The 24,065-nt window shown below is 54.1% G+C and overlaps 1 protein-coding gene and 1 long non-coding RNA gene across 4 annotated transcripts in view; one reads left to right on the top strand and one right to left on the bottom strand.

Moving 5' to 3' along the window:
• Window positions 1-3,169: 3,169 nt before the first annotated feature.
• SH3RF2 (SH3 domain containing ring finger 2) overlaps window positions 3,170-24,065 on the top strand; it is a 36,956-nt gene continuing 16,060 nt past the window's right edge. For all 3 annotated transcript variants that reach the window (XM_068698288.1, XM_068698289.1, XM_068698287.1), the window contains exons 1-4: window positions 3,170-3,716; window positions 16,374-16,643; window positions 19,071-19,166; window positions 20,923-21,246. In XM_068698288.1, the coding sequence (XP_068554389.1) occupies window positions 3,345-3,716; window positions 16,374-16,643; window positions 19,071-19,166; window positions 20,923-21,246 (1,062 nt within the window). In that variant the 5' untranslated portion in view covers window positions 3,170-3,344. The remainder of the gene's footprint in view (window positions 3,717-16,373; window positions 16,644-19,070; window positions 19,167-20,922; window positions 21,247-24,065) is intronic.
• LOC137864297 (uncharacterized) lies at window positions 13,872-16,545 on the bottom strand. Its single transcript, XR_011101407.1, has 2 exons — window positions 16,404-16,545; window positions 13,872-16,025 (listed from the first exon to the last, which is right to left on the bottom strand). It is a non-coding gene; the product is annotated as an uncharacterized lncRNA (long non-coding RNA).

Raw genomic sequence — 24,065 nt, 5'->3', positions numbered from 1 at the left:
TCTCATAATCACAAGAACTGGAAATAGCGATGTTAAAATGTGTGAAATTCAAAACTGGTAAAAGGAAATACTATTTGCAGTGCTGCGATCGTGCGCTGGAAGCTGGCAGGCAGAATGTTTTAGCAGCGGGGTGGAGCTGCAGGCAGGTGAGCGCCGGGTGGGCTCCGGGGACCCTGCACGGGGAGGTCAGGAGCGATGCGCCGGGACGCGGGGCTCCGCCTGGGCAGCCCTGAGAAAACACCGAGAGCTTCTCCTTGCGGCAGCTGACCTGGGTGGACAGAACCCCTCTCTGGGCATGGGGCTGCCACCAGCTGAGGTGACAAGGCGTGCTTGCTGTCCGGGATTCCTCCGAGCCGCTTCCTGAGACAGCTTTGGAGATGGGGCCAGGCCAGAGGACGCTGCTCCCTGCAGGCACAGGCACGGGCGCTGAACCAGAGCGGAGCGGCTGTTTCTGCCCGGAATGCTGCTTCCCAGCTCCCAGCGGCACCATCCACCGCCTCAGCCAGGGCAGCGTGCCCTGCCCTGCCCACGGGCAGCCTGGGGCCAAGGGCACCCCATGGGGGCTGGGGCTGGGGGCGACCACGCTGGGACGTCTCAGTGTCACCACGGGGGAGCAGCGCCCGCAGCATCCAGCCCTGAGCTAATTACAGCATCAGCATCAAGCGCAGACGGCTGAAATGAAAGGGAAGCCCTGGCAGCTTTCTAGCTCTGCCTTTGTGTTTCAGCCCCAGTTACGAGACGCACCGCCAGGGAGAGGCAGCGGCAGGCAGCGGAGCTCGGTGGGACGGTCTGAGCTCCGGGTGCAGAACCAGCCTCACAGCCTGGTCCCGCTCGGGCACTGATTTGCAGAGTGGCCTCATCCCCTGAACAGTTCCATACGAGGTGGGGGTGACAGCCCAAGGGACGTTCCACAGGTTAATTAGTGTTTGGAAAGTGCTTTGAAGACTGAAGGAGTTATATAAATGTTAAGAGTTGGCATCATCATTTTTTTATATTGCAGCAGAACCCAGAGACTGCAATCAGGATCAGGGCCTCACTGCACGGGGCAATTTGGAAGCTCCCAGTAGGAGAGGTCCCCGCTCCCTGCCCGACAGATTCCCCGTGCACACGCTCCGGGCAGGCTGGAGCTGGGCTGTGATCACGATTGAATTCACGGACAAAGAGCTGCCCAAAGTTCTAGCATATCGTGGCATTCTTGGGAGAAAAAAACACTGCCTGCTGCCAACAGCGACACGTTTCAGCAGAGAAAATGAAGATGCAGCCCTTGGAGAGCCCCAAGACTGCTGCTGTGCTGCCGCAGGCTCACAGACACCGAGCACCTGGCTCCTGCCCTGGCCACGAGTGCTCAGCACGGCTGGGAGGTGGCAGGAGCACAGCTGGGACCGGCTGGGACACGGGGCAGCAGCGCGCCTGCCCCCGCTGCACAGCACCAGGGATTTCCACGGAAATCTGCCGTTCTAGAGAACTGCCCCATGAAGCAGTGTCCTCTCAGGCAGATTTTCAACCCCACCCATTGTTTGGACAGCACAACCAGACTAGTTTGGGCCTTACCAAAAGTTTAAGAAGAATTGAAAAAGGACTCACAAACAAATTCCGTGGAAGAATCATTACCTAGCATGCACAAAATCAGCTGGGCAGCTTCATCTCCCACCATTTCCTAGCTGCAAGGTATTTCACAATTCTCTTCCATTTCTAAGCAGATGAAAATGCACCGTGTAGGTATTAACCACAGAACAGAAATAGGGAAGAATATGTAAAAAAGGAAAGAACTTCAAAAACTGTTTTCAATGTAGTTGATGTCACACGCTGCATTTTATAACGCCAGTCGATTAGATGTTTTCAACGTCATTCATTAAAAATGGTGCACTCAGTCAGCCAAGCATGAATCAACACATGACAGGCTACAAAGAAATACCAAAGTAGATGGAAACCTGAGATGAAACAGAGTGAAGTAATTGTGTTTTTTTTGCATTATCCTGAAGATGTTCATCAACGTTTTAATTTAGCCAAATGGCCACCATTAAAAAAAAAAAAAAAAAAAAAAAAAGGAGAGAGAGAGAGAGAGAGCAGGAGAGGGAAAACTTTGCTTTGACAAAATCATGATCAGCAGGGAAAACTTTTAAAAGAATCATGTTAACAGCACCTGCTGAAGCAGTCCTTCATGAAGGGTGTCCTGTGCATTGTCTGCAGAAGGACCAGGCTGAAGTAACTCTAGATTTACAATCCTTTCCTCTAATTCATAGTTTGCAAACACACAGCTGAGGTATGGAAGAGATGGTAAAGGCGAATCTCTCGGATCTTTGCTCCACCCGCCGCTCGCTGTTGTAGGGCAGCAGAGCGAGGAGCCGGAGCCGTCCCGCAGCACGCACCCAGGGCAGGCCGAGGGGCGCACGAGTGTCACGGCGCTGCTGGCTGCAGCGTCTGCTCCAGCCCAGGGGTGCTCGGGAGATGCGCTGCTCCCACAAGCCGTGACTTGAACCCGCAGCCGCCTGCTTGAGTGAAGATCGGCGCAGCCCCGAAGGAGCCGAACGGGTTGAGTGACTTCAGGCTGGGGGCGGAATTGGGAGCAGTAATCGTCCCGGGCTGCAGGGAGAGCCCAGGCAGCCCGGCTGGGCGCGGGTGTCACTGCAGCTCCCCGCGTCTCTCCAAGGTAAAGCAGGATTATATTTGCGTTTGGAGGGCTTTTTATAGAACTGCTGTCAAAACCGGTAGATAGAAAGCTTAATTAGGACTGATCTTGCAAACAAGGCAGTGTGTAGGTGTGTGAGGGGCTGCGGGCAGCCGGCGGCTGCTTTGAGCCAGAGCCGAGAGAAAGCAGGTTCAAGGCGATGTTTAATGGGGCTCGCATCGCTGGGCTGGTGGCACCCGTGCGGTGCTGCCAGTTATGACCCACAGAGCAGGCAGCGTTTGAGAAAACTTTGCTGGAGTGTGAGCGGGAAGGATGGCGCCCGGCCTGCCCCAGCCGCCCTGCCCGGCACGGAGCCTTCGGCCTCGCCGCAGCCCCTGGCCCCCCGTGGGGCTCCCCGGCCGCTGGCACCCGCCTGGGCACGGCCCCCTCGCGCTCCTGAATCACGGATGACTCACTTGGGGCTTGGAAGGGAGCGCAAAGCATGCATTTGCAAATTGGCTCGTGAGGCACTGCCTTGCGATGTAGGTGGGATGTATTACATACTCCGGCAGTCGAGCTCTGCTCTTTTTTCCTCCTCCCCTCCTCTCCGTGCAGGGTAGCTGCCTGAGCCCAGGGTTTCGGTGCCGGTCTCGCGGGTGCGCAAAGGCGTCGTGTCGGCTGCCCGTGTCATGTGGATGTCCCCGGCGCAGCCCGTGACGGGAGCCCCGTGCTGAAGATGGATGATTTGGCTCTGCTCGACCTGTTGGAGTGCCCGGTGTGCTTTGAAAAGCTCGACGCCACAGCAAAGGTGCTGCCGTGCCAGCACACTTTCTGCAAGCCCTGTCTGCAGAGGATCCTGAAATCCCAGAAGGAGCTCCGGTGCCCCGAGTGCAGGACGCTCGTCCTCTGTGGCATCGAGCAGCTCCCGTCCAACCTGCTGCTCATTCGCCTGCTGGACGGAGTCAGATACGGACAGAATGTTCCCCGGTTCGGCTCAATGCAGAGGTCGGGGCTCCTGTCCTCCCCCGCCTCCATCCGGAGGCTGCCGCGGGGTCTGCAGCTCCACCAGCACCGGCTGGCGACCAGCCCCAGGATCCACATGGATGGGGTAAGCACCAGCCACATTCTCCACTTTGCCGTGGGCATACAGATCTGTTCCTCTGTGCCAAGAGCTATGAAACTTCCATGCTAGCACTGCTGCTATGCATACATGCTGATGTTTGAAGTAAGAGAGATTGTCCTTTTGTTTGCAAATCTGGCTGCTGTTTCCTTGTGATATTTGACTATTTGGAGCTCATCACAACAGTAATTGCACCGAATCCCAGGCTTAGATAAAGACAGCTTGCCTGTCTCCTTACAAAAACTTCACAGCAGCTTTTTTCTCTGGAGTTTTCAGGTGCTTCTGACATTTGGAGGGCATTTCAGATGCTTTGACTTTCAGGCAATTCACTGATTTTTGAGTGATAGCAATTAAATCAGCTGTTGCAAGGCTATTAGAGGTGGAGAAAGGTGTTTCTCATCTGCGCCTCAGTTTCCCCAGGCTTTAAAAAGGAAGGAGTGGGCATAATGATGTTTATATCCCTGGTAAAACACTTTGAGGTTCACTAAGGAAAAAAATTAAACTCAGCTTCATCTAGTGATGATTTCCTAGGCTAATTTTAAAATTGTAAGTTGTTTCTGTAATTTTCTCTAACAGTACAAAAGCTTTCCTGAAATAATTAGGATGTGGTATGAGACCTGGTAAGGAGCCTGGCTCAGCTTGCATTTTGAGAGCAGACTGACTCGTGGCCTCACCGTTCCTGTGCTATATTCCTGGATTTCCATTTCTTTCACCTGCACTGTTCTGTACAATACCTCTGGAAGCTTTCTGTAATGTTCACAAGCTTGACTCGATTGGCTGATAAACCTGAGGGCGCTCCTCAGAACTGCAGACACAAACTCAGGGGCAGACCCGTAGCAGGTTTTCTGCCCGGCGTGTTGTAAAGGTGTATCCTCGTGCGTGAGGCTGGATGGCTGCAGAGGGCACCGCGCGTCGTGTGGGCCCGAGCTGCTGCGTGCACCGCAGGGAAGCTCTGGAGCACTGATAGCTCATCCTGAACGTGGCACACACAGCAGCCAGACCCATCTCTGGAGCTCGTGCCCAGGTTTTCCCACTGGAAAACGTGGCGGTGTGGCCCTGAGACGTGCAATGAGTCCCTTTACCACGGGCAGCAGACACGATTCCTGTGCCGCGGTGCCCAGTGCCCTACCCTGGGGCACGTCACAGCAGTCGGGCGAGGAGCAGCGGCTCTGGCATGCAGGAGCACCACGGTTGCTGCCTCCACGTGTCTGTGTGTGCCCACCGGTGGGCAGGCCGGCCCCACAGGTGTCCCCCACTTCTGTCCCCTGCTCCTCCGTACCGAGAATTTGTGCCTCAGCTCAGAGAGGCAGCCTGATCCCAGGCAGTGAGCGGCGCTCCCCAGCAAACACGCTCATATTTATATTTCTTCTCTCTCGCCCCTTTTGCGTTTCCATACTAGCTCTCAGGACAGGTAGAAACTTGCTGCTGGTGCTGCACCGTGGCAGCTCTCCCACTGGCAGCTCCCAAAGTGTTTCCGCCGAAGCTGAGCCCGGCCATGGTGCTCAGCAGGGCTGGCACCGCGCGGCGCTGCCAAAAGGCACCGGGTGGCCTTGGCTCCCCGTGCTCTCTGATGAAGGGGTATAAAACACAGCACACTGGAATGCTCTTGGACTTAATGAGTTAATTAATTAGAAAATACTTTGAAAACCTCAACTGTGAGGTGAAGAACGCGACCATTAGTCACGTTTGGATTCTGGTGATTCCAAACACACACTGCCAGGGCTGTGCCACTACAGCTGCCCGAGGGGGCAGGAGTGCATGCACAGCATTTGTGGGGCTGACACCCGGCACCAGCAGCTCTTCCCCTGCAGCAGCAGGGACCGCTGCAAGTGCCTGTGCTGCAAGGAGGCCAGGCGCAGTAAGGACAGCTGGTCTGCTTGCAGCACTGAGTGCACAAACTCCAGGAACAAGTGATGAGTTACATCGCTGAAGCAATTTGGATACGCAGAGGCCTCCAGCAACTTGAACTTCAGAGCAGACACTTCTGTGGCAGTTGGCTTTTATAGAACCAAACAGTGCCAGATTGTCAGCACAAGAGGCTGGGAGGCGGTCTGTGGTCGTGGCTCCCGTGAGCAGCGTGGGCACCGGGACTGGAGCCTCACCTCCCGTCGGAGGAACAGCGGCAGCAGCGCTGGCTCCTGCCACCAGCACTGCCCAGCCCCGCGGCCAGCTGGCACCAGTGGATGCTCACAAAACACTTGAAGACTTTAGTGAGCAGGAAAGGACCCTTTACGAGGTCCCTCCAAGATCAGCATCTCTATCCATGGGCTCATTTAAGACCATTGTACTGCTGCTACTACTACTACTGTTATTATTATTACTACTCCTACTATCATTATTATTATTATTATTATTTAGCAAGCACAAAGACATCTTCCAAAACAGAAATCTGGTTTTAAGATTATTTTTAGATCTCTTTTGTGGAAAAGTTCAAACTTCTGAGCTGATTTTAACTTTCTCATCTCTGCATCTTCAAGGATTTGATAGTACTCTTGAAATGACGCGAGTTCAAAAAGCCCAAACCAGGGGAAAACGATGAGTAGTAAAACCAGCTGGTCAGATGCAGAGATAGCTCGTGAGCATCTTGATTGCAGCCTCACTGGCACCCAGACGCTAAGAGCCCCAGGAACATGACCGGTGCTTGCCTGTCCCCACCACCCCACAGGCAGCGCGTGCCCGTCCTGTGCCCGTCCCTGTCCTGTCCCTGGGCTGGCACGGGGGGAGGTGGCACCATTGCGCTGAGGGGTGCACATGGCTCTAAAAGGCATTATTTTTTGCTTGTATGCACATAACCAAGCAGCGTTTCAGGGCGCACTGAGGTTGTTGCTGGGTTTTGGTTGGCACTGGCGCTGGTCTGGCCTTCGTGTCAGCAGACAAGACCGGCTTCACCCCAAGGGGCACGGAGCTCCTGCAGCCCTGCTCCAGCACAGCTGCCCCACTGCAGCTGCTTGCTGGGTGACCCCAAATGCGGCGTTCGTCTGCAATGCACTGGAAGGTGGTGTGGTCTCCAAAGAAAGACTGCCCCAGTCCGCACAGACTGCTAATTACTGCCAATACTGCACACCACTTCACGCTACAAAGCAAAATTAATGTGCGCCATGCCGCACTGCAGCCAGATATGCCATCAAAAGCGGGATACAGGACATGCTTTGCTTTTACAAAAAGACCTTCTATAAATAAACTGAATTACTCCATGGAGCTGAGAAATCACAAGTTAGACTGAAGTTTCTCCTCTCAGAGGTGTTTTCTTGACAGCTTGTTGCTCTTCAGCTTCACAAGTGTCCATGAAGCCAACACAAAAATAAATAATTAACAAAATAAATCCCCTCGTCACACAGCAAGCCAAGAATTCACAACATTCTGCATGAAGTGCGAGCAGTCCCCAGCAGAGCTGCCGCACAATCAACACGCCATGCCGGCCGCAGGCGGGAGCCCCAAGGAGCCGAAGCCCTCAGAGGACAGGGAATATTTCAGTTGCAGCCCACCCCAAACTCTCTCTCTCTGGGTGTCACTCACAGCCCTTCTGAACGTGCCTCCCAAGTCCCAACGCAGGCTGGGTGCGCTCCAGCTCTGTGCATGTGGCCGGTGAGCATGGCCTGGGAAGCTGCTCCGGGGACGTCTGGCCAGGCTTAAGATCTTTAACGTCTATGCCAAGAGGCCAAGACTTAGGATTTTCAGGATCTCCACGTAATAAACTGTCTGGAACTCAGAAATGAAAGGATTTGCTGGGAGGTGAATGCGTAAATAATTTACGCTGAATCCTTTGAACTCTGAGGAGCCGCCCCTGGCGTGTGCGAGATGCGGTTCCTGCTCTGCCGAAGCGTCCGTCCCAGCGGGCTGCAGCCCAGCACGGCCCTGGCGCTGCCAGGGATGAGGACACTGTGCTGCAGTGCACAGAGCTAGGGCAGGCACCCGGCAGCTGCAGGGGCAGTGGGCTCTGTCCTGCAGCAAACACGAGGCCACATGAGACGGAGGAGAAAGGTTGCGAGAGGGACGGCTTGCCCATGGAAACAGACCGTGCCTCTTTACCTGTGACTTTGGCTGTTCTCTCTTTGCATGAACCGAGTGCTGCAACAGCCCCCTCCAGCACTTCATGGAGATAGACAGATAACACCTCTATCGGGATAAAAATACACCACACTCCAACATCGCCACCTTCACATGGGCGTCTATATATAGTGCCTGCGCCTTGGTATTTTCTGCTCCTCCAGAAACATCTCCAGCTCCTTTCTGAATTTGACAGACAGGATTTGGATTGCTGGCTCTTTTCAAAACCTCATTCAAAGCAACCTTCATGCTTGCACCCAGCAGGAGCAAACGTTTTCTGACCCCGATCACTGAGCAACTTCCCTAAGGAAAACAAAAGCCGGTTCCTGCGCCATCGCAGGACTGAGACGTGTCAGGGTCGGGCGGCACGGGGCAGGAGCCGGACGGGCCTTGCAGTCAGGGGAGCTCTGCACATCCCATCGGCTCCACCTCGGGGTGGTGCAGGCTGCCCTCCGGCTGCAGGACATCCCTGTGCCTGGCAGCCACCTGCCCTGGCTGCCTCTTCCCCTGGAAATCAAGGCGCTGCATTTTGCTGCACACTGTGGGGTCCTGCCACCCTCTGGGAAGATGGATTTGCCCCAGTTCTCCTCCAGCTGCCTCCATCAGGGCAACCTGAGGGACTGTCCCGTGCTTGGCCTCGTACGCACACCCTGTCGTATGGCTTCTCCCTCCTTTGCATGCAGTTTCAACATCCCGTATCTGTCAAAGAGAGTAAAGCCGCCTCAGTATCGATCGCCTGACAACTCACACCCCACAGAGGCGCGTTCCACAGAGGTGCATTTGGCCGCCCAGAAGCAGGTGGCTATGAGCAGAGCCGCTGTTACACAGGGTGGTGCGGAGCCACTCGTCCTCCTGGCCAGGGGTCCCCGTGCAGGACGCCAGCCCCAGGGCCAGGGGATGGGAAGGGGCAGGCGGCTCAGCCCATGCGGGCGGCTCCACGCAGCTCCCACCGGGGCCTGAGGCCGCAGCGGGGCCGGGGTGCTCGCGGGCTGCTCCGCGCAGGGCGCTGGGGCCCGCAGCAGGAGCAAGTTTCCCTGGTTCCACAAAACTGGGCGCTGAGCTAACACATGAAAGTGTTTTAATTTGTTACCAAGGCAATGAGTCAGCCTCAGCTGGCAAGTCAGGAATAGAATAACAGGATTTCTGCAGGGTAGCGCATTCACCTATTAAGCGCCGTGGTCAGCGAGGAGGCTGAAAGTCTGAGGCTCCCCTTCTTCTCGCCGAGCTTCCCCACCCGTGGCCGGCACATCCCCGGGCCCTGCTGCACTGCACCTGCCTGGTGCTGCTCCCCGCCATGGCTGGGGGTGCAGGGACAGGAAAGCTCTTGCGTGGCTCTGCCGGGGCAAAGCTCGGAGGCAGCCCCGGGGGCTCACTGCCAGCAGGGAGGACGCCGATGCCCTGCTGCAGTCGGAGCCTCCCCTCCTCTCCCTTACATCTCCTCTGCCCTTCTCAGAGGGGAAGCTGCAGCGCTTGCCCTTAAACGCAGGCCCTTGCTGTGCTGTTACTAATTGCCAGGTACTCAAACTCCACTGAGCATCGGAATTCCGCTGTGCAGCTGAATAAAGAATCATAGTCTTTGTTCTTAAAACTTTTTCCTTAGGACCCTGTGAGTGGATATTTGAGCCTAGCCTTTTACTCTTAGCTCAGGGAATCTCCCTCTTGTTTGGGTGCCAGGATGGGCAATGCAGTTTAGGCACTGTTTTTAAGAGACAAACACCTATCCTTTGGAAATTGGATCCCTTTGCAAGGGTTTCCTTTGGGTCCTGAACAACTGATGGGCCCAGAAGTTCCTGCTGGCTTTGCAGAGAAGGGAGAGCAAGCCTTGCCTGCTGGGAAACCACATCTGCTTGGTTCTTGCATAACTCGGTTCCAGAGTCAGTCAGCCTCCTTCAGGAGATGTAAGTGCAGAAAGGGCAGAAGGGCTCCTGCTTCCAGGTCCAGCTCTGGGTGAGAGTGAGCACAGCCAAAGCCGTGAGGACAGTGACCTCTCCAGTCCTGGCCCCTGGGTCAGGCAAGGCCCAGCACATCGTGGAGCTGATGGTGGTCGTTAATTTACCATCAAAATGCCTACTATGCAACGTAGCGAGGGCAAAAAGAAAGTGCAGGGCCCTGGCAGGCTTCATCAACAGCGAGGATTTGGCACAGAGCTGTTGGCCTTCAGCAGCCCTGCTGAGCAGAGCAGGGGGCAGAGAGCAGGGGGCAGCCCCCTCCGGCCTCCCCGCTGCCCCCCGGCGCTGCCCCAGAGCGGTGGCACTGGGAGCTGGGGCGGCAGCACGATTTCCCCTTCCCGGCAAAGGGAGGCGGCACAGCCAGCAGGAACACGCGAGGGCAGAAAGCGGAGAGGAGCAGTGCCCGGGTTTCCTCCCTCGTGGCACACGGCCACGGCTGAGAAGCAAGGTCCCGTAGAATCATGACCAGGCATGCTGAGGGCTGACACATTTTGTTTTCCATGCGGCTTAAAGCCGTGACACACAAGGTAGCCACTATCCCAGAGTGCTGACTGCAGCAGAGACACGGCCATCTGATAGCAGCCGCCGGCGGGGAGGAGGCGGGGGGCTCGGTGCGGGTGCTGCAGCCACGGCCCCACACTGGGTGCCCGGCCGTGCTCACGCCGTGCCCCCCTCATGTCCCCAGCACTGCCCTGTCCCCCCGCCTGATCCCCCTGTCCTCCCCTGTGCAGCTCCACCTGCGCCCAGCAGAGCACATCCCCGAAACGAAGCCAAGCCCTGGCGTAACGCCTGCACTGCTTGCATCTTGGCACTCGTTCTGCCTGCCTAGAGTCTCTCCTGCGGTTTCACGCGGGCCAGGTGAGGCCTAATATGGCACTGTGCTCCTCTCAGCCGCTGGGAAGCTCCTGCAAGCAGCCGCTGAGCTCCACCTCAGGGGTGGGTGCGCGTCGGCACTGAGTCAGGCAGCTGCTGGGTGCAGAATCCTCTCAGCTTCTTGTGGTAAAAGCTGCTCTGCACTTTCTTTAACCATTTTCCCCGTTTCCCACTCCCCCCCTCCTGCGTTACACGGCCAGAATAACAACAGGCAAAGTTCAGAAGCGGCCTCAGGAGGTCTCAGCACAGCTCCCATGCTGAGCCCAGTGGTGAGCAGGCCGCGAGCGCTCCCCCCGCTGCCATCGCCCCACGGGGCTGCACCAGTGCCCAGTGCCTGCCGCCTCGTCAGGGTTCATCTCCCCAGCCAGTGAACACACCCAGCAGCACCCGCAGCTGCAGACAATGCTTTCCATACCCGGCCGTGTCCGTGTGCTTGCCCCCAGCCCCTGGCCGCAGCCCGTCCCGCACCCCCCCAGCTGCTCCGCCTGCACGAGCAGCCTGCTGGCGCCTGGAAGATGCGAGCCATCCTCCTCGGGGAGAAGGAATGCCGAAACTACCCAACTGTCTGAAGCCTCAGAACATAATTACATGAGGAGATTGAAATGACAAGTTCGCTTTTGATGGTTTTGTTCTATGTGACAAGGCTGGAGTTATCTCCTCTGCTGAAAAGCAGAAAAACAGAATTGTAATGGCAATTAATTTACATTCAAATAGCTCTTTTCATCCAACTGGATCCTAAAGAGCCCTAAAAACTGCACTGATCGCACAAAGGAAACGAGGCAGGGCTCATTCATCCCAGCTGAAAGGCTGGCAGTCCCTGGCAGGACGTTAAAGGAGGCTTGCAGAAATCTAGCCATCAAATGGATGCAGCTTTTAATGACTATTTTTCGTTACCAAAGGCCGCCATGCCCTTTGGAGCCTGCTGTGGGTGGTGGGTGCCTGCAGCTCGGCATGCAGCAGCACCACGGGTCCCAGTCCCGGCTCAGACTCGGGCTCCCGGCATGCAGGCACGGAGCCAGCACGAGGGCGTCAGGGGCAGGCAGGGCGCTGCCTCGCATCGCCCCACGGGGTGAGCCCCAGGGATGCAGCTCCTTGTGTGCCCCCCGCCCCACACAGCACCAAACACTCCAACAGCCCCGAGGCGTTAGAGCCTCAAATGAAAAACAACCCCAAAACACTTCCACACAGAATCCGAAGTGTCTACTGGGAGAGAAACCAAACTGGAAAACATCCAGGAGTGGATTTCTTCTCTTCCTGGCAATGATTAGCACTATCCTAGAATAAATCTCTCCTCTCAAGGAGTCTGTAAGGTGTTAGGGAATGGTGGGGCCGTGGGAATGTCGCTGCCTCTGCACGGCACGGATGCCAACCCTCCTGCAGCAGGCAGAGCTGCCGGGAAGCGCTGAGCTCAGCGCGGTGGCCGCTCAGGGTGAGCCTGCTGCCCAGCACCGCTGTCCTGCTCGGACACAGGCACTGCCACCGGCACAGCCTCATTGCCTGGCACCACCAACGGGGTGCACGGGGAGAGCGCTGTGCTGGGAGCTCCCCTTCCTCACCCCTAGCACCGTGAGTTGCCAGTCCCCGGTGACCCCCACCCCGCAGCCCCGTACACTGCTCTTTTTTCAATACCAGTGCTGTGAGGGTGTGCTCTCACGTTAACCCTCTGTCAATAACGAGGACGTTGTAACTAGCTCATTTAAGATAATTATAGTGCACATTTCTCCCAGCTATGAAGAGATGCTTTGAATCGCTTCTTTACACACACATGTGCATATTTTTAATTTGCGTCTTTGTTTTGTACGGAGGGAAACTCAGATGTATTGGATGGCTGCCTAGCACAGCCAGTGCCAAATACCAAGAATGGTCAGAAAACCCTTTCTCCCCCACCAGCCTCAAATTCACTGGGTGGGGAACAGCCACGGGGTGCACCCGCCCCGTGGGCTTACCAGCCTTGTAAGGATTCCTGGCGAGGTGGCCATGAATGGACACACCAACCTCACCTTGTGAGTGTGCAAAACGACTAAGAAGTCCCAAAAGACCAAGATTCTGAATATTTTTTTGGATGCTAAAGAAGCATATAACCATTAATATTAGTGAAATTTTGCATCCACATGTTTTGCAGCAAGTTTCAGTGAGCGAATACATGCTCTGCTCTACAAAGCGGCGGGTGAGATTCTGCCAATTCATCATTACAAGCTCCAGGACACAGCTGGGAGAAAAAATGAGACTTAGAGGGATGCTGGAAAGCAGAAGGAGCAGTGAGATTTGAAAGGGCATGGAAGTGAGAGGAAGGTGAAAGAAGAGGTAAAGAAGGGAAGGCTGTGACCATGGCCAGAGGAAGAAAGCCCAGTCCAGCCTGGCCCAGCCCGTTACCCCTCACGCCACCCTGGGAATGTCCCAGAGGGCACAGCCACGGGGTGCCCAGGCCACAGGCTCCCAGCCGGGGGAAGCAGCGGGGACGAGGAACCTCGGGGCTGTGGTGGCGAGCTGGGAGTGCCGCGGGCCCTTCTCCCGGGACGGGTTTGGGAGGCTCCACTGCTGCTGCCAGGGGCCCTGCCGCCGGCTGCGCTCGCTTCCCCCGCAGCCTCCCGGCACTGAGCCGCAAGCCAGGGCCGTTTCCATTGGCGTCTGCCCAGCCCGAGAGCACCAGACCTGCTCGTCCTCCCCAGCCGGGAGCTGTGGCTGGGCCCCCCACCATGGGAGCCAGCAGCCCGTGCCCCAGCGCTGGCCGCAGCATCCCGCCTGCCCTGCACAGCCAGGAGACCCCCGTGCGCTATTTGCCAGACAAATCGGCACTTGTGGCAGGGCCACGAAAGCGCCAACCCTGCCCACCAGGTGCACTGCTGCTGGTATTTCTAGCAATGCCAGAAATACTCTGCTGCACCCAGGGAGAGAAGTTTTCCTATAACAAAACTTCAGCTCTGCATGGGCATGTCTGGAGGCAGGGGTCGTGGCCACACACAGCTTCAGAAACTTTATTCCCATCCTGCGGGAGCAGTTTTGCCTTCCAGGAGCTCTTGCGGACAAGCACTAATTGCTCAGAGGGTACCTGACCCTTTCTTCACGCACTCAGGGGTGAGTTTCTGCAAGCCCTCATGTCACAAACACCTCTGTTCCAGCCAGGTTTCAGTCCTCTAGTCAGGCCCACACTCCTGTCTCATTAAAATTAATTTCTCAGGGTATCTGATCATCCCTTTTCTTGCTGGAGAAAGAACATTCCAGACTACCCCATTGCTTGTTCACCATTTCCCAGTAGTAATAGGTTTGCATGTCATTTCAGAGTTTCTCTTATTTTTAATACATTTCCATAACTCGTTCTTGGTGCCTTTTATGTTTGGCCTTATTTCGTTGTGCAACCACTCTCTCATCTTCCCGGACGTTTGCGTTTCCCTTCTAGGAGCCCTGCTCTCACAGGCTGCACGAGTCCTTTACGTTTTCTGGTCACTCCTAAAGCTCTCCAGCCGTGCTCCTCGTCCTGGTTTGACACTGGGAGTGTCTCCGAGTCTCGCGGATGCGGCCGAGCCCTCCCGTGACCCTGCAGGTTTTCTTCCCCAGAGACCCGCAGCCTGGGCCCTGCTGGAGGTGTGCGTGCCCAGGCAGGCATCTGCAATGGTTTCTTTGCTCGAGTGCTGCCCGAGTCAGTATTTCCAGTCTGTGCTCTGAGGATGGATGGCAGAACAAAGCTTGCCTGACTCTGATTTTCATGATTTCCCTTTTTTTCAGCAATGTGCTTTCAGTGTTAACAAGCCAAGCACATGCATTTACTATTAGTGCAAATTAACGGACGAGTCAATTAGAACTAAACATTAAACTAATTGCTTCCTGTTCCAAAAGCTTTGAAGGAAGCACAGTACATACAATTTTTCACTTATTGGCTCCTTTTCCCTACCAAATGTCAGCTTTTGGGAGTGCTGAAAGATCTTTTCCCCAGACTCAAACCATTTTCTGTGCTCTTTTCCACCCTCCAGGACCCAGCGCTGCGTCTCCCTTCCCCTTCCTGCCCTCCCAGGGGGACCGACCTGGGGAAGTGAAGCCCCCGGCCCCGCGGTCCCCTCGCTATCCACCCGTCCATGCCGCAGCCCCCACAGAAAGCCAGGGTGCGGGCTGGGGCCCTGCTGCTCAGGAGCAGTGCCGGGAGATGCAGCCCCGCGGCAGGCAGGGGACGTGCTGTGGGCCAGGTCCCTTCTGCCAGTGCTGCTTCCCCAGCCCCAGTGCAAAGCCTCCCCTCTGGTCCAAGGAGCCCTTTGAGGGAGACGTTGCCGTGTCAGAAGGCAGAAAATGGATCCGTCCCGTAACTCAGGATTCACACCGAAGGCAGCAAAGCTCCCACGGTCAGAAACAGCGTTACGGTTAATCAGAAGGGATTAAGGAGAGCAAACCCACAACACAGGATACTATCAAAGCCAGGAATCTGGTACAGTTCAAAGAAAGCAATACCTGCACCTCGAATAGTTCAGATTATCGTTTAGTTCGTACTGCTGCCTTACTTCACGCCAAAACCAATCACTATTTGCCTCGAGTGAAGAAGCAATTTCTCCCATCAGCACACCACTGCCCAGCATCTTGCTGTGCCCGCTGTTCCCAGCTGGATGTGAGGCAAGGACTGCTCACCCGATACATGGTGGAAATGCGGTGTGCAAACACGAGCCTGTGCTAAAACAGCATCAGTACGCACTTAATGCTTCACAAGCACGCACGAGGAGATCTGTTCCCCTGACTACAACTTCCACCACCAGCCACCTGCAGAGCCAGGGCTCTGCACCCACTGGGGCTGTGCCAAGGCTGCGGGGCCCACAGGAGGGATCCTTGTTTCAGGATGTGCCTCTGTGGGACACAGCACGGTGCTCGAGGGATCTCCACACAAGTACATAAAGAGCAAGCCTTTCGGCTTTGCCGTTTCAAAACACACATCTAGAGGACCTCAGCAGAAATCTCCGTCCTAACGGCGCTCCTTGCAGGAAAGCAGCCGCAGGCAGCCCCAGAGCGGACAGCCTGGGTTCACAGCAGCAAGGCCAGGGCTGGCTCTGCATCTATTCAGCCATCTAAATGATCTGTTGCATTGTGTATTAAATTAAATTGAGTTTTCTAGTACAGATAAAGGTCAGGAAAGCTGTTATTTTAAGTGAACCTTGTGGCTTCATTTCAGTGAGAGTCAGGATAGTAAAGTTCCCTCATTTCCGCTAGGTTTAGTATCTCTCTTCTTTCTCATATTATACTGCAGAACAATAACATTAAGAAAACCTCTCTTCCTGTAACTCAGATTAAAGGCTGACATAAAACCACGGTCGCGCAGTGTTGAAGTGGGGCAATGCCCACAGGAAGGCACCTGCACCCTCCTGCTTCCCGTAGCTGCTCCCGAAGATGCTGTGTTGGGCCCTGCAGGTGACAGCCATCGGGTGCTCCACAGCTGCTGTCACCTCCGGACATGCTGAAACAGAAATACCGTGTTCATTACAACAGGCATTTTATTAGAAGAGAGCTTAGAGCAGGCAGAAAAATCCCATGGGAAGACTAGTTTAAGGCATTAATTGTTTCTTAATATTCTCAGACAAGTTCAGCCTGCTTTTCATCTAGATACAAATTTGGAATAAGTATTTTGGAGCTTCTTCATTAGAAAAAGACATCAAGAAAGGATGTGGGTAGTTAATCACAGTAAATGCATGCTTCAGCCTTAGACCTCTAGCTTTTTCCCAGTAATTACCAAGTACTTTTGGGGAATTCTATGTGAAACACCATTGTCACAGCTGAGCTCTAAGGGTTGTTTCTCATCCCACAGGTTCCACGAGCCAAGGCACTGTACACCTACCGAGGGCACAATCCCGGCGAGCTGAGGTTCAACAAAGGGGACATCATCATGCTGCTCCGGCAGCTGGATGAGAACTGGTACCTGGGCGAGGCCAACGGGATCAGCGGTGTCTTCCCAGCCAGCTCTGTGCAAGTCATCAAGCACCTGCCCCTGCCACCACCCCTCTGCAGAGCACTTTACAACTTTGACCTGAGAAGCAGGGACAAAAGTGAAAACAAAGAGTGCCTGACATTTCACAAGGTAACACCACCCTGCGCAGCCAAAGGCTGGGTGACACGGGCTGGGCTGGCTTTCTTCTGTGGGTTGTATCGCGTTCTGCTGCTTCACAGCGCTACAGCAGCTCTTCTGAAAGTCAGGAAGGTTTCAGACACTGGCAGCAGTGGCTAAAGCCCCATGGCTCCCCGAGGGCACGCACAGACACAGTCAGGACAAGGTCATCTTCAGCAGCAATTTCAGCCCCTGGGTTCAGCTGCTTTAGCTGACGAGGAGCAGCTGCTGGTGGTGGGCTGCTCTCAGCACCACAACGCACCAAAAAGATACCCACTGACACCTTACAGAAAATTGCTTCCAGTCTGGTAATACCTCACTTCTGCAGCCCGAACATATTCAGCCAATGCACACACTGGCAGGGTAGGACCTGAACTTTTACTGCCTTTGCTTTTATTCCCCAAAGGCTGCAGAGCTTGCATTTGCTCTCGGTTAGAGGACACACTTTTCTGAGTAACTGCACCTCCCAGCAAAGTCAATTGTCCCTATACTGTCAAAAGGAGGTGAGGCATCACAAAGCACAGCAGAGAAAGCAGTGCCTGGAGGCATCAGTGTCCTAGCAGGGAAGCCACCTCTGTTCTCTCCTGCTGGCAGCACAGGCCGAGGCTCTCTGAGCTCTCCCCAGCAGTAAGGAGAGGCAGGGGAGGGAGGCTGTGGTCCAGGCCAGGTGTCTGAGGAGTCAGAGCCGGATGTGGGGAGGCCAGGGGATGGGAAATCAAACAGCCAGGAGCCAGATGTGGTTTCTGACTAAGAAGGGGAGGAAACAAAAGAAAAAAACGGTTTGGAACAGCGCTGCACATCAGCAGCAGCCCTGTGAAGTGGGGGTTTTCAGCTTGCTAGCACCAATGCAGAGAGCCTGGGCAGCCAGCAGTCCTTCCTTTGTCATTAGGATTTACTTATTAGCAGGAGGCGCCTTCCTCAGCTTCCTGCTGTCTGTGTGTCTTTTTTCTCTTCCACTTTATTTGCCTTTGTTTCAGGGCTTACTCACTCTGTTTATTTGCTTTTGGGAGGCTGTGCTCCTCTCCTCTCCCACAGCAGAGTTCACACACGGGGAGTGAGCACACATCTAAAACAAACAGATGCTTCTTCAAAGAGGCACAAACATCCTCCTCTCCCCGAGCTCTGCAACACCCGTCAGGTGTTTCTGCATGGAGTTTGGGAAGATTGGCACAGGAACTTCAGCAGCTCCCCTCTGCAGAAGCCTCCAGGTGATGCGATGCTCAGTGATGCAGAGCAGCCTGGGGAGCCCTCTCACTGCAAGCCCTGTAAATGATTCCCTCCAGGAGCCGCAGCAGGCAGGGGAACCCCAGCAGAGGCACAGCGGAGCCTTGGATGGGTGATGCCAGAGTTCACAGAACCACCAAGTCACAGAATGTCTGAGGTCCATCTGGCTTCTCAGGAGAAGCTGCAGAGAGCTGGCCACAAGCCTGGACCAAACTGTGTGCGGCACTGAAGAGCAATCTCTTGCTCTTGTTCATGGAAGTAGCCAGCAGCCAGCTCCCATTTGCCTGTCTGAGCCTGAAGAGTCATTCACCTGCTGCAAGAGAAACACAAAATTTCCACCAATTCGGGTAGAAGGTTCATGCTTGTACCCTGCACAGGCGCAAATATTTTGGCCGGCAGGACCCAGCCTTCTCTGACCCCTTGAACCTCAGAGCAGATAAAAGTTTAAACCCAAACTTTGTTCATTAGTTCAAAAGAGAGAAAAAAAAATCTTGTAGAGTTCTCTTTACTTGCCCCCCATAAACCTACAGCAGATTTCATTAAAATGATGAAATCAACGCATATTAAAAATTGACAAGATTTAATTTGGCTGGATTGCTCAGAAACGTGAGTCTTTCTAAAGAGATCTAGCTATTCGTCAACACAAACTAGCTTCTTTTCCTCCAGAGCATTTCAATACCTACACTCCAGCAACATCAGGTTATTTCAGCTCCCGAAGTAATGATCGGAGTTTCTTGGCATCATGACACCAATTACCTGGACACTTACACAGGGATTTTTTGCTTCATTCGTAGCTAAAACACCATTTTCATTATTAGTTCTGGGCATGGTGATTACAAAAGCATTTCCACGCGGTGGAAACCTTCAAACAAGTGGAAAGCTCCTCTGCTTTTCATGTCTCCTCTGTCAGACGCGTGTCCATGGTCCCGATTCAGCCACGCTTGCACCTTTAAATTAAAAACATGTTTGAGCATTGTGCTGAATAAGGACAGAGGAGCTTGTGTTTCAGAATAAATACATACCAAAAGCTTTGCCGAACAGAGGACTTTGTAGGGGACACCGGCAAGGCTGCCTAACAAGGCTGCTTTGTGAAATTACAGGGCGAGCCCATCTTCACACCCACCATCCACCTCTCCCACAAGAGACGGCTGGTAACAATGTGCTCCTGCCTTTCAGGGTGATATCATCACCGTCATCAGCAGAGTTGATGGAAACTGGGCAGAGGGCAAGTTAGGCGACAAAGTAGGGATCTTCCCTGTCCTGTTCGTGGAGGTAGGTACAGCCGCTCGCACCTGCGCTTCCACCGCGCCGCGCGCTGGCCGCTGCCACATCCCGGGCAGAGCGAGCCCCTGCACCCCGTCCCACCGCAGCAAAGCCTCCTCAGCACGGAGAAACGGGGGGGCAAAGCTCCAAACCCAGGCCAAGCACTGGAGCCACTCCTCGCAGGCGCCTGTCCCGGCGCTCCCTGGCCGCAGCATCCTCCCCCAGAGCCCCTGCAGCCGCCCGCTCCCGGCCAGCCCTTTGTGAGCACCGGTCTAGACATTAATTGTGTTCCTACGGCTCAGCTGGGGATGCAGGGTGTACATGGCACCAACAAGAATTCCTAGAAATAAAATTAATACTTATAATCATCATAATTACAGCAAGCACCTCTTTGTGGCTATTTTATAAAAGGACATCAGTAAAACATCTAATTTGAAGCTCTAATACATTTTGTAGAACGTCTTTTCATTTAATGAAATCATTTTAGCTTCAGAAATGACTTATTTAACTCTGGCGTTAACAGAAATAAGTTAGCTAGGGCCATGTAAAGACACCAGGGAATTCGTTATGGAGAAAGTTCTTAGTTATGGAGAAAGCAAAGGTAGATCTACTTTGGGGAACGTGAGGCTTTTTTTGGCTTTGATGTTCCAGTTTGTGTCCCTCTTTATCAAGTCCCCTGGTGTTAGAAAAGGCAGAAAATTTTTTTTGGTTTTGGTTCTGGCTAAAGTTTGATTACATATATAAATGACAATATTACCACCTTATATGTGTACGTATGCATACACAATGCTTTTTAAAACTTGCTTTAAGAAGTGAGGAGGAGGGAAATGTGAAAACAATCCATGCTTTAAAATGATAACGCTTGAGAGACAACTACCTGTTCTGTGTTAGCCTAATTCTTCATCCGCGGAGCCAGGCATATTGCCTCACATGAGTGGGTGAGAATCTCAAAGTTTTGCAATTCGTTAATGTCAGCAGTAAATCATGATTAATTCCTTTGGCAGTCATCATGGTGAAAAACATTGTCACCACATGCCCTTTGCTATTAATACTGTAGTGATCAGCAGTTTCCAAGAAATACTGCTTGATTGTTGCCTCTGTGTAAACTCAGGGCCTGGCTCTTCTCTCATTAAAACCGATGGTTACCAAGCTGGGCTCTTTTCAGGGGCAACAGCAATGAGCCATGAATGTCCTGGGCTATGGAGATGTAATGGGGGCCTCCAGCTTTGCTTGGGAAGCTGCTATCAGTGAGAGCTTCTCCAAGTCTGTTCCTAAATTCGGCAGTAGAGATGCAGCATCCCATTGCCAGGTACACCTGAGCTTGCCAGCATGATGCAGAACAGGAAGGTGTGCCCAAATGTCCCCTCTGATTTACAGCTGGCTTTATTGCAATGCTGCTAGGGAGCCTGCCATCTTTGTGCACCTCTGCAAGTCAAGGGCTTAGGCAAGGGATGAAGTTTCCGCAGAGTATCGGGGGGGAGGGGGCATTTGGCCTCACTGATGTTCTGTCGAAGCAACAAATGTTTCAAACCAATTAAAATTTCACTGTGAGCTCTGCATTGGTAGTTTTGCATTCAGAATTTGTCACTGAAAACATATCAAGGACATAACTGAGCCACAACTTGTACAGATAACCTGTAAACCTGCAACCTGCCCGCTGCTGTGCTCTGGGCAGCTTAAAGCTCCTGAGCAGCCCCTGGGCTGAGCCAGCGGGAAGGGGAACCGCTGCAGCGGCATCACCAGCCTCTTCTTCTGCCTCTTCCAGCCCAACACGACAGCCAGGCAGCTCCTGCAGACCAGCAAGAGCCACTGGCCGCCCCCGTTTAAGTGCGCGTCGCTGCGAACGGCCTCTCCCAAAGCAAAGGGCAGGGAGCCGCCCGCGCTCCACAAGGCGCCCGACTCCCGGCGGAAGAGCCTGCGGCCGTTCTCCATCACCACCGCCCTCAACACCCTGAACCGCATGGTGCACTCACCCGCCGACCGGCCGGTGCTGGAGATCAGCTCCCCGGTGCTCATCAGCTCCAGCAACCCCAGCGTGGCCACCCCCAGCAGCGAGCAGGCGGACGCCCCCCAGGGTCCCCCTGCCCAGGTGAGGGAGCGGCGCGGTGTGGGGTCCGGGCTCTGGACAGAAACACTGGGTGTGTAGGCGGGTGCCCAGATAGCTGAAGCACACACGTACAGAGACACAATACCCAGGCTGACAGCATCAGTGAGATACTGTCATCCGCAGCATCAGGCTGCCTGGGATGTTTTCCCCTCCTTCCGAATTGAAAGGTCTGTCCATAGGTCCAGGGACTCCGGGGAATTCACAGAAAGAGAAGTGAAGTTATCAGAGTAACTAAACTTAGATAAAGTGTTCTCCTGTTCCAATTCCTACACTACTGTGGTGAGCTCCCAGAGAAAACATAGACATTCACTTGCAAAATCCAGTATTTTTAATTTTAAAAGGGTCAGTGTGGAACACAAATCCCCAGGGGCACTCACCAGGCCTCACTCCCCCCTTGTGCAGGGGAGGCAGCGGCTGGTAACAGCCTTTCCTCTGCCTGGGGGTTTGGTCCAGGTGGATCCGGGGACGCTGGACACCTGCGGAGAGTTTCTGCTGGCACCACGCATGTGGCGCAGCCCGCAGCAAATGGGGCCGCACGCCCAGAGCCCACCAGGTCCCGGCACCAAGGCACAGCCCCGTAAGCAGCTGGCAGCGTGCTGCTCTAACCCTCAGAGACAAGCTGTCGGCAGGACAGCCTTCCTCACAAAAAGCAGCATTAGGACACCTGCTGCAATAGCGGTCTAGCCTCCTGTTGCTCCTAAGCAGGGATATCAAGCCTCCCGAAAAGCAGTCAGGGTTGCTGCCCTGTCCTCAATCAGCCTGCTGCCTGCCTCTCTCAGATGAATGGCTCCTGCCACGGGAGGGCAATTAGCAGGGAGCCCCTGCCTGCCGGCAGGCTAAACCCAAGCCTGTGCTGAGAGAAGCTGAACTAGGGGCTGAGCTAATAAAAGTAGACTGACCTTTTGGACTATATCCTCTCCTTATTTTAGGAGGCGAAAGAGTTTCATTCCTTCTTCACACTCTGACTAAGGATCTCAATACAGGATCTTCACAGATCATCTGAAATGGGAGGAAAAAGGTTTTGTTTAGATTTATATGGCATCTTTCATACTCAAGGTTGCTCTAACATTTTATAAAGCAATAAGCCAGCCCCTGGTAGTTCAGTGTCTATGCAATAAAACCCAGCAGGCATTTTGTACTTAGCAATAGCCTGTGAAGAGCCTTGGATGTTAGATCCTGGTTTATGTGAGAGGAAATGAAGCCTTACAATAGAACTATAATTCAATTGAAATGGTATCATGTCTCATGAACCCAATATAATTTTACCAAAAGTGTCTCAGCGTGAGCTATTGTCAACAGCATAAGCAATAGAGTGAATGTGTTAACTTGTTGCCTTAGAACGGTTTGAATTTCCTTTCTTATAAACAGTAATTTTTCTCCTGCAGACTTAGGGGGGGATCTATGTGCTGTGCACGTGGCCATGGAGGTTGCATCTTTTCCTCTTTCCATCTCCATCTCTGGGTTACGGTATTTGACTGAGGTGGAAATCTGAGACTCTAGTGCAAGCCTCGATACGAACTGCCAGCCAGATACTGCTGGTCGTATCCCACTGAGGACGCATACAGCTCCCTGACAGTAATCAGCTTGAACAGCCACGGTGCTGAAGTTGCTGATAAGGGAACCCTCCTGATTAGAACAGAAGCTGCAGGACTGAGGAGCAAGGGGAAAGGCGAGAGCTGATGCTGTCCCAAGGCCTAGTCTGCCCAGGCGGCAGCCTCCTGTGGAGGTTTAGCCTTGGTAGTAAGTGCTGGGGCTTTGGAAAAGCCTCGTGTGGCTTGTGCATGTCTGACAGGGCGGTGGTTCCATGACAATTCCTTTCACAAACAGAGCATCACTGGGAAGGAAAGGGAAATCACCGGCTGAGCAAGTTTCGAGAACAAAGTAGGCCGCGGTTTATCCCTCCTTTCCTGTGCAGAAAGGCTGAGGGACCTGGGACCGTTCCGCCTGGAGAAGACTCGGGGGGTCTTATCAGTGCCTATAAATACGTGCAGGGAGGACAGAGCCTGGCTCTGCTCAGTTGTGCACGGCACCAGGACGAGAGGCACTGGGCACAAACTGGAGGAGTGCAACGGTGGCACAGAGCAGTGAGCTCAGTAGCCTGGGCCTTCCTGCACCAGCACCGGCCACCGCTACTCCTCACCCTCAACGCGCTTTGCCAGTGGCCAAGGGACGAGCCCACGGGCCCAGCACCAGCAAGGGCCCAGCACCGGCAAGGGCCAGGCGGCAGCACTGCTGCCTGTGCCTCACGCCATAGGCCTCGGCCTCCGTCTGTGAGACAGAGATAACGAAACCTCCCCGCCTCTGTGGGCTGAGAGACCTGGCTAATCTCCTAATGTTTGTAAAGCACTTGGAGATCCTCCAAGCAAGGCGTTGCAGCAGTGCAGGGTGTTACGGCCACGTGCTGCCCCCTGCCTGGCACCACTCCTCGGGAGGAGAGGGATTGCGTTGTCCTTGTTCCAGTTAATCCTCTGCCTCCCTGCCGAGCGTGTAAACAAGGCAGCCAGCTAAAACCAATCAAAAAAGTTCAGATTAAATTGTTTGGCATTTGCCATTTGAAAGATAATTGGACTTTCAAGTGCGAGGGAAGAGTCCGCCTTCCCAAGAAAAATTCTGTTTTCTTTGAAAGGCCTTACACCTTGATTGCTGAATCAGTTTGCAGCAGCAAGGAAATACATCTGTTTCCATTAAAGCATGCTGTCCTGCAGCTCCCAACAGGATACAGGCCAATGCCTTTCCTTCCTGGTACGGCAGGGACCACCACCAGCCTGCTGGCTAGGGGCAGGTGCTGCTGCGTGTGCCAG

This window comes from Anas acuta, chromosome 14 (assembly GCF_963932015.1).
Source record: "Anas acuta chromosome 14, bAnaAcu1.1, whole genome shotgun sequence".
NCBI classification, from domain to species: Eukaryota; Metazoa; Chordata; class Aves; order Anseriformes; family Anatidae; genus Anas; species Anas acuta.
The sequence above is the reverse complement of the archived record's forward strand: the minus strand, read 5'-3'. Positions and strand labels throughout refer to the sequence as shown.